This window comes from Macaca fascicularis, chromosome 3, assembly GCF_037993035.2.
Source record: "Macaca fascicularis isolate 582-1 chromosome 3, T2T-MFA8v1.1".
NCBI lineage: Eukaryota > Metazoa > Chordata > Mammalia > Primates > Cercopithecidae > Macaca > Macaca fascicularis.
The window spans coordinates 104,146,196-104,156,157 of NC_088377.1; the positions used below are offsets into that span (position 1 = coordinate 104,146,196).

The 9,962-nt window shown below is 49.6% G+C and overlaps 1 protein-coding gene across 2 annotated transcripts in view; it reads right to left on the minus strand.

Moving 5' to 3' along the window:
• Positions 1-4,735, minus strand: part of NFE2L3 (NFE2 like bZIP transcription factor 3) — a 30,058-nt gene extending 25,323 nt beyond the window's left edge. For both annotated transcript variants that reach the window (XM_005549948.5, XM_074035326.1), the window contains exon 1: positions 3,862-4,735. In XM_005549948.5, the coding sequence (XP_005550005.3) occupies positions 3,862-4,434 (573 nt within the window). In that variant the 5' untranslated portion in view covers positions 4,435-4,735. The remainder of the gene's footprint in view (positions 1-3,861) is intronic.
• Positions 4,736-9,962: the final 5,227 nt, after the last annotated feature.

Here is a 9,962-nt window from a genome sequence, read left to right on the forward strand (position 1 = left end):
ATTTTTAGCATTTTTAGTAGAGACGGGGTTTCACCGTGTTAGCCAGGATGGTCTCGATGTCCTGACCTCGTAATCCTCCCGCCTCAGCCTCCCAAAGTGTTGGGATTACAGGCTTGAGCCACCATGCCCGGCCCAGCCCAACAGTTTCTTCAAGCAGTTAATCAAGAGGTCTTACCAGACCCCTCACCCAGCAGAAGGTCTCTGTACCAGGATAGGAAACCACATCAAAATGACCACAAGCCCTCTCAGTTTCAAAGTGGCAACAACTCTCTGAAATACTGAAGCTGGCTGTAAGCAGCTGTTCCATACGTTTACACATTCAATTCTACAAAAACTGTTCATTTCTTTGTTTAACCCGTGTGTTACTTGGAAGAACGCATGCTTCATCTGTTGTGAATGACTGTGGTTATGAAGGGAAGCATGTCGGCCCTGGGGAATTCCAGAGTCGGTTTTCAGATAATGATAAGCCCCAGTAAGAAGTGAAACCAAAGCAGTACTCCTTCTGATACTTGGAAAATCCCCTACTCCAAAATATTTTTGCATATGTACATAAATTATGGAAAATTATACTATAAAACTCCTGCAACTCAAATGTAAGCCACTGGAATTATCTATTTTTTAAAATTAAAAATTATGTTCCTAGGGGACAAAGCACTTCCTCTCTTTGAAGTTAACAGTAGCTAACATTTACTAAGCACTTAAGTGACAGGCAAGTTCTAAGCCCTTTACATGGAATGAACTTTTTAATTCTCACATCAACCCTCTGAGGCTAGCACCCTTCTGATTCCCACTGTGCAGGGGAAGAGAATGAAGCACAGAAAGGTTAAGCAACTTGTCCAAGGTCACAGAAGTAGTAGAACCGGGATTCAAAACCAGGCAGTCTGGGTCTAGCACACCCCACTTCTTTAATAACCAACCAAACTAGATATGTAGACAAAAAAGCCAAAAGGAATCCAGTGAGCAGGGACAGGTGAAGGAGGGTGGGTTAAGGACGGAGGGCAGAAGAGAGCAGCTATACAATCCAGGCACCACGCTGCCCTTCCCAATGGGCTTTTCCCACTTAATCAGCACAACTCCCTCTGGAGTACACATTCCTCTCCCACTTGACATGAGACCCTGAGGCTTGGAGTGATTCAAGCAGCGTATGGAAGGGCATACTAGCAGGTGATGCTCCCAAACCCAGGTCTAGCTGACTACAAAGACCAGTGTTGTTTTTCCAGCCCATTTTCTCCCCAAAGTCATGGTTCTAAATTGCAACCTCTTCATTATGAATGGCACAGTCTAGCACTGGAGAGTGGTTAGCGTGGGCAGTGGGAGGCTGAGTCACCCCATCCCAGATGCACTGAGACGTCCCAGATGTCCAGAGAGCCTGAGTACAGTGCAGGTACTTAATTAATGTGCCAGTCTGGGAGTCGGGAGACTCAGGCTCTAGTCCCTCTTTTTGCACTGACATGTGGCTTTAGCCAAATCCCTGGGCTTCTAGTTTTCTTCTTCTTTTTATTTTTTTCTTTTTGAGACAGATTCTCATTCCGTCACCCAGGATGGAGGTCAGTGGCACAATCTCGGCTCACTGCAACCTCCGCCTCCCAGATTCAAGCGATTCTCGTGCCTCAGCCTCCCAAGTAGCTGGGACTACAGGCATGTGCCACCACACCCAACTAATTTTTGTATTTTTAGTAAAGATGGGGTTTCACCATGTTGCCCAGTCTGGTCTCAAACTCTTGACCTCAAGTGATCTGCCCGTCTCAGCCTCCCAAAGTGCTGGGATAACAGGTGTGAGTCACCACACTCAGACCTATTTTTCGTAAGTACAAATTGTATATAAGGGTGCCTGGCCAGTGCATCACACAAGGTTGATGTAAAAGGCTACAAAAGTGAACTGGCCGTGACAACTGTAAGGAGCCAGACAGCTGATTTTTGCCAGATTGAATGTAACCAGGTCATCCCAGAAGTGAACATGGTGCACACATGCCAGCCCAGCCAGGAAGGCACTGCCAGGAGAATGGTTATCGGGGAACTTCACTCTCTCCCCTAGGAAAGCTGGACTCAGAGCCTCCACAGTGGTTTGGCTGGCCCAGGCTCCAAAGCTGCCTCTAAGGCAGGCCTGCCAGTCTAGGCCACCCACGGTGGCTCATGCCTGTAAACCCAGCACTTTGGGAGGCGGAGATGGGATGGTTACTTGAGCCAAGGAGTTCGAGACTAGCCTAGGCAACATAGTGAGACCTCTCTCTACAAAAAATTAGCCAGTATGATGGTGCACACCAGTTGTCCCAGCTACTTGGGAGACTGAAGTGGAAGTATCGCTGGAGCCGGGGAGGTTGAGGCTGCAGTGAGTCGTCGTTGCGCCTTTGCACTCCAGCCTGGGTGACAGAGCAAGACCCTGTATTTAAAACCAAACAAACAAAAAACAGCCAAGGGAAGGCCACCTTGTCTCCCAGGTCATGTAGGAGGGAAGTTTCTGAGGATTGAACAGCTTCCTCTCTCTCCTCCCTCCAAGTCCCTGTACACTTTGCACACGGGCTGGCATTCGGGTGTGGGTGGCAGAGTGCCATCTGCTACAGCATCCAGCACTAGGTTTCAATTCTGTGTTACAGAACCAGGAATGGTGGCAGTGCAGCATGTACTCGCTTATTAGAGGGCAGAGTATTTAGGTGAGACAGACCCCATAGGGTCCAGATTGGATAAGTGAGCGGGGAAGAACCTTCCACAGTATATCCTGAACACAGAAGGATCCCTCCAAGACTCTCACAGGCCCCCACCCCGTTGGTTCCGGTCCCCAGGAAGAGGAAGGGCTCAGATCAGCATAACAGTGAATCACCGAGCACTTCCACACAATGACCCCTCCGGGAGGGTGGAGAAGCTTGTCTGGCAACTGCCTACACAAACGGCAATTCTGAAGAGCAGCAAACAAACCAGTTTAGCCCCAAATCCCATTTTGCATAAGAATGCGCCCCACAAAAACAACACCCGAAGAACACTTGTTGATCACCACTGGTCGATCGATACCAGTTGCAAACACTAAAGTTTGAGCCAAGACAGAATTTTAAAAGTCCCGTGGAAGGAACTTTGAGTAAAGTGGTTTTGTGGAAATTGATGCTCAAGTGTCGTTACACTGAACTCAAACGTTCCATGGGGAGCACCAGATACTTCAACCAACAGATTTTGGTAAACTTGGTTTCAGAAAGAAGTTAAGCCAGAGAAGGGTTTGGACCCATAAACCAAAGGGAACTTGTTAGTCACTAGGTGACTGTCAAGGTACCTGTTTTCTTTATGGTAATAAGAGGTTACACAAATTCCAGGAAGAAGGATTGCTAGGTGCAGGGGATGGTTAAGTCACAGGGGGACCGCCTGCCAGCTGGCCTCTGAATAGACCCTGACCATGGCTCCTTAATCCAGGGAAGCAGCAAAAACGAACAGCAATTGGGTTGAAATCAGGGCGAAGGCCCTTGCGTTAGGCCGGGAGAGTCGTTCTTAAAAACGTGCATCCTCCCAGAGGTCACGGCTTCCTTCACATCGTCCAGGTCGGGCACGGGTCCCAGAGAATGACATCCCGGTGTACATGAGGTACTCAGCGAAGACAGCGGGCATTGCTTCTCCCCTCCCCATCCCCGAACTACTCTTGCCAGCCATCAAACACAAGGAAAGATGTTCTCTACAACCAAACGGATGATTTCATCCACTTCTTCCTTAAACACCTAAAAGCCACAGCAACAGCACTAGTAGCTTTGCGAACCTGCAAAGCCCAGGGACTAAGGGTGTCAGGACACAGCGAGAGTGGCCCCTGCCCAGATCCGACACAAGCCTCGAGGGCTCCGGGCGGCGTAGACGCCACACTTTGCTCGCGTCCCGCTCTGCACCTACCTCGCTCGCACATCCGCCAGCGTCCGGCACCTGAGCCGTCGGTTCCACAGGTGCCTTCTCCTCTTCCTCGGCGTCCAACGGGCCACTCCGAGCCGCTCGGGGGTCCCCGCCGGCCCCCTGCACAGCCTGGCTGCCGCCGTCCACGCTGGCGCCGGCTCCTCCGGCGGACGAGGCGGCGGCGGCGGCGCCGAGCAGCCCGTGGGCCTCGTCCGCGCTCCCGGCAGCCACGCTGTGCACCAGCCACGCATCCACCCGGGTGCGAGGGATGAAGGGGACTCCGAGCGCGCGCACCTCCCGGAGCAGCTGGCCCTCGGGCGGCGCGGCAGGGTCCAGCTCCCGGCCCTTGGGGTGCAACTGGCCCGCGCGCCCCCACCCTCCCGAGGCGGAGAAGGGGTAGAGCGCGTAGGCGGAGCTGGCCGGGCCGCCCAGGAGCAGCAGCTCGTCCCGGAGCACGGTGGGCGGCGGCAGCAGCAGGTAAAGGTCCAGGTCTACGCGAAGCCCCGCCAAGCTCAGCAGAAGGGTGAGGTGCAGGAGGCCGCCGCCGGCCGACCACCACCGCTTCAGGTGCTTCATCGCTGCCGCGCGCCCGGGAACGCCCCTGCCGGCGCCCGCAGGTCCCAGCGCCCCAGCCGCCGGGGTGACACGTGCGGACCCCACACGCCGCCCGCACCTGCCTGGAACCCGGAGAAGCGAAACAATGAACCGGGGCGCGCGGCGGCCGTCGCGGGTTCCCAGGACCGGGCACAAAGGTGTTCCCTCGGCAGCCGGCACCGTGCCTGGCACGGCCGGGAATCGGGAGAAACGAAGGAGGAGCCACCTGCGCACGGAGCCCGTTCGCCCGGCCGCCCGCAGCCAGGCGCGGTGGCCAAGCTCCGCCCCGGGCCGCGGGCGCAGCCGCCGGGAACACGCCCTCTGCCGCCCCGGGCCCGCGCCCGTGGGAGGGGCCGTGCGGGGCGGGGCTCCCCGAGCTCAAAGCCTCTTTATGTTCGGTGAACGCAAGGCTTTCTGGGAGCAGAAGCTGTTCTGGGCACCAAGTGGCTCCTTGCCACCCGTGAGCTGCACCATCCTAGCTGAAAGCCAAGGGCGGGAGTTGGGGTGGAGGACTAGGTGGAGGGTAGCTGGGTGGGAAGGGACAGGACGTGTAGATTAGGCGGAGAGTGACTGGGCAACTGCGAGGCCTCTGGCAGCTTGCAAAGGGCTTCCACCTCCACGTGAGGACACTTGGCGGGCACAGTGGGCAAGAGTAACTTCTCTCAGTTCCCCTCTCCGTAAAATGGGGATCATAGCGCCTGTCAAACAGGGATGTGATGAGGTCAGATGAAATATTTTGTGTACAGTTCGGAGTTTCACATATAAATTACACGTGAAATTTATATGTGCCTTGGGATCAGTCATCCTACCACTCTGCACACCCCAGTCCCCGCCTCACAGACCCCTCTCTCTTCTCTGGGCGTGCTCTGCATAGTGCTAGACCTCCTCTCTTGGTATCCTTTGCTCTTTATCCGTTGTTTCCTTGAGGGATGAGAGCACCAGCTCTACAGTTACCCTGAGTGAGTTCAAGTCCCCCCTCCACTTGAGGGGCGACCTTGGACAAATCTCTCCTTTTCTCTGTGCCTCAGTTTTCTCACTGTAAAATGAGACTAATAATAGCACCTCCCCAGCAGACCTTTTGTGAGCCCCAAATGAGATAATGCATGTAAACCACCGACCACAGCACTGCATAGGTAGGAAGTGCTCCCTGCTACCCATTGTTTGTATTACTCACCCTCAAGGCTTAGCTCCAAAGCTACATCCTCTGAATTTTCACCAGTTGGCATTAATCTCTCCCCCATCTGTTCCACAGTGCCTTCTCCGTTCGCCAACATTGTAACAGTTGGCTCATTCTACTCTGTGTTGTAGATGAGAATCAGTCTGATTTGCCCATTGTAAATTCTTGAGGACAAGGAACCTGTTTGGTTCACCTTTGTGCATGCACAGTACCCAGCACTGGGCCTTGCAAGGGTAGATTTTACTAACCTTAGCTCCCTTCCTTGGAAGAAAAGGGGAGAGGAGGGGATGTCCAACTGAGAACGGCCAGTTGTGTAAAAAGTTGAGCAAGACTTGTTTTAAAAGGCCCCTCCCTCCACCTGGGTTTTTCATCTCTCTCCTGGGCTAGTGTAGTAAGAAGAGAAAAGAACGGGGACCAGGGGAGCAGAAACAGACTTCTTAAAGTTGCTTCCGGCCGGGCGCGGTGGCTCAAGCCTGTAATCCCAGCACTTTGGGAGGCCGAGACGGGCGGATCACGAGGTCAGGAGATCGAGACCATCCTGGCTAACACAATGAAACCCCGTCTCTACTAAAAATACAAAAAAATTAGCCGGGCGTGGTGGCAGGCGCCTGTAGTCCCAGCTACTCGGGAGGCTGAGGCAGGAGAATGGCGGGAACCCGGGAGGCGGAGCTTGCAGTGAGCCGAGATCGCGCCACTGCACTCCAGCCTGGGCGACAGAGCGAGACTCGGCCTCAAAAAAAAAAAAAAAAAAAAAAAAAAAAAAAAAGTTGCTTCCTCTGTGCTAAGCCTTGGAGGATGGGTTGGGGTGGCAAAGAGGATGAAGAAAGGTGATTGCCAGGTTACCAAGACCCCGTTCACAGCATTTAGTCTCTGAACAGGGGATTCAGAGTCTCAGCTTAGTAAATGCTGCCTTCAGCTTTTTACTGAGAACCTACTAATTGCCTGAGGCTGTGCTGGAGGCATGAAGGATATGAAATGGAGTACTTTCGTTCTGTTAAGTTTATGGTTTCACTGGGAGATGAGATAAAAATTTGTGAGATACCAAGAAACAAGAGAAATAATGTATTCGATTGCCAAAATACTTAGATGTAAATTACTTCAGGGTTTATGTAGGGAGCTCTATAAACTGTTGAGAGTAGAGGCAGTGCCTTCTTCAAAGTGGTGCCCTCAAGAATCTTACACACAGTTGATGCTCAAAAAAAATATTTATTAGTTGAATTGAGGAGGTTACACTTGAGATGTATTTTGAGAAATCTGAATAGACTAGGAACAGGAAGCACATTCAAACTTCTAACATTTGTTGGGAAGTGGGCTGACCCCTCACCATTTTACAATGTGAATTGATAATCATAGTGTTAAATATCTTTCAGACTACACACTTCAAAAGCGTGGCTTAACTCTGTGGCTTCTGACTGGCAGGAACAATGGTACATAAAAGATCTTGCAGTAAAGTGTTAACCAGGAGACTATCCTACATACCCTTGACTTTACTCACAATAAAAAGTCCCATTTTTAGGAGCGTGGAGAGAATGGAATGAAATTAGAAGGAAAAACTTCCTAAGGTTTATTTCTAGAATCTTCCATCTAGGAATAGCCAAGTGAAAAGTCCAAACCATTGTCTTGTAAAAGCCTCGAAAAGTCATCTGCATTCATAAAATCCTGAAATCAGTGCAAATCAACTCAAAGGTTGACCTGAAACTGATGCCCGTATGTAAACTATTTGCTTCTGATCCAAATGAGATAAGTAATAGAATTGAGAATTGAAATAATTTTTTTTTCTTTTTGTAGAGATGGAGTCTTGCTGTGTTGCCCAGGCCTGTCTTGAACTCCTGGGCTCAAGCGATCCTCCTGCCTCAGCCTCCGTAAGTGCTGCGATTACAGGTGTGAGCCACCATGCTTGGCCTAAAGAAATTTATATAGCAATTTGACATCATTACAACATCAACAGATGAGCCGAGATTTTGCAGGTTTTTAATGCCTTTGTAATTTTAGGTTTCTAGAAATGAATTTCTATTTTATTTGACAAAAGTACTGACTTGCAACAAACTGAATTTTTTTTTTTAAGTTGATTCTTCACCAGGGTTAGTTTGAGAAGCACTGCCTTAAATGGCATCCTGGTAGGGTAGGCAATGCCTAAGATAATGTTCAGTGATTATTCCCTTCCCTTGAGCGTGGGCTAGACCTGGTGATGTGCTTCTAATAAACAAAATGTGGCAAAAATGGTGGGCTTTCATTTCTGAGTTTAGATTACAAAAAGATGGAGTGGCTTTTATCTTGCTTACCCTCTCTCCCACTTTCTCCCTCTTGGAGCCCTCACTCTGGGGGAAGGAAATGACCATTTTTTTTTTTTTTTTTTTTTTAGACGAGGCTCTTGTTGCCCAGGCTGGAGTGCAATGGTGCAATCTCGGCTCACTGCAGCCTCCACCTCCCAGGTTCAAGCAATTCTCCTGCCTCAGCCTCCTGAGTAGATGGGATTACAGGTGCCCACTAACACGCCCAGCTAATTTTTTGTATTTTTGGTAGAGATGGGGTTTCACCATGTTGGCCAAGCTGGTCTCGAACTCCTGACCTCAGTTGATCCACCCACCTTGGCTTCCCAAAGTCCTGGGATTACAGGCATGAGCCACCATGCCCAGCAGGGAAGCTACCATGTTTTAAGGAGTCCTACGTAGAGGCTCATGTGGCAAGGCCAATATCCAGTGAGAGAGAAGCTGAGGCTTGCCAGCAGCCACTTGAGTGGGCTTAGAAGCTGATCCTTCTTCAGTTGAGGTTTGAAGTGACTAAGTTGGCTTGTAGCCCATGCTAACTCCTTGATTGCAGCTTTGTGAAAGGCCCTGAGCAAGAGGACTACACTGCACATGGATTCCTGACCCAGAAATAAATCTAAGATAATAAATGTTGTTTGAAGTCACTACATTTTGGGGTGATTTGCTGCATAGTTGTAGGTAACTTGTATACCTTGTGTAAGAGGTGGACATCGCCGGGCGCAGTGGCTTACGCCTGTAATCCTAGCACTTTGGGAGGCTTAGGCGGGTGGATTGTCTGAGCTCAGTAGTTTGAGACCAGCCTGGGCAACATGGTGAAACACCGTCTCTACTAAAATACAAAAAATTAACCAGGCGCGGTGGCATGCGCCTGTAGTCCCAGCTACTCGGGAGGCTGAGGCAGGAGAATTGCTTGAACCCGGGAGGTGGAGGTTGCAGTAAGCCAAGATTGCACCACTGCACTCCAGCCTGGGTGACAGAGCGAGACTCTGTCTCCAAAAAAAAAAAAAAAAAGAGGTGGACCTCCAGTCTTGAGTCCAGGGTCCAGGAATTCAAGACCAGCCTGGGCAACATAGTGAGATTCTGTTTCTATTTAAAAAAGAAAAAGAGGTAGACATCAGTTAAGTAGAAGGAAAAGCTGAAAATGTAACTGCATTTGTGCCATACAGTTAATGATATAGTCAATAATTTATAACTAGGAAATAACTTTACAGTAGTACATTCTAGTCCCTAGATGTATTTAAAGGGCTTAACCCTTTAAATGTAAAATTATAACTTGCCATGAAAGATAGTAACCACTAAAACATGGCCACCCCTACCTGGTATGAGATGAACACAACATAGCAATTTCTTGTAGACTTCTAAATAGAAAACACTTTTTTCCTCCTCTCTATACTCTCACACAACACTTCTGACAACCAAATGTGTGGGTTTTCGACACCAAGCAATTCTTCAATTCCAGTTCTCTGGGGTCAACAGGGTGTCCTCCAACCCAACTCAATTCTGACACTATTTGCCTGGAGTTAACATCAGACCTCACTTCAGATGCCAATCTCATCTCTGCCTTCTGAACTTCTGACTGACAGGCTATACACTGGGGGTTCCCTTCTCAGGTTTGATAATTTGCTAGAATGGCTCATAAAACGCGGAAACATTTACTCATGTTTATGGGTTTGTTATAAAAGATACAATACATGGAAGAGACACATAGGGCAAGGTATGGGGAAGGGGCACGGAGCTTCCATAACTTCTCCAGGTACACCACCCTCCCAGCATCTCTATGAGTGCATCAACCCAGATGGTCTCCAAACCCCGTCCTTTTAGTTGTCTATTTATTTTTTATGAAGTATTCATTACGTAGGCATGATTTTTTTTTTTTTTTTTTTGAAACAGAGTCTTGCTCTATTGCCCAGGCTGGAGTGCAGTGGTGCAATCTTGGTTCACTGTAACCTCCACCTCCTGGTTCAAGTGATTCTCTCGTGCCTCAGCCTCCCCTAGTAGCTGGAACTACAGGCATGTACCACCATGCCTGGCTAATTTTTTTTATTTTTTATTTTTTTATTTTTTAT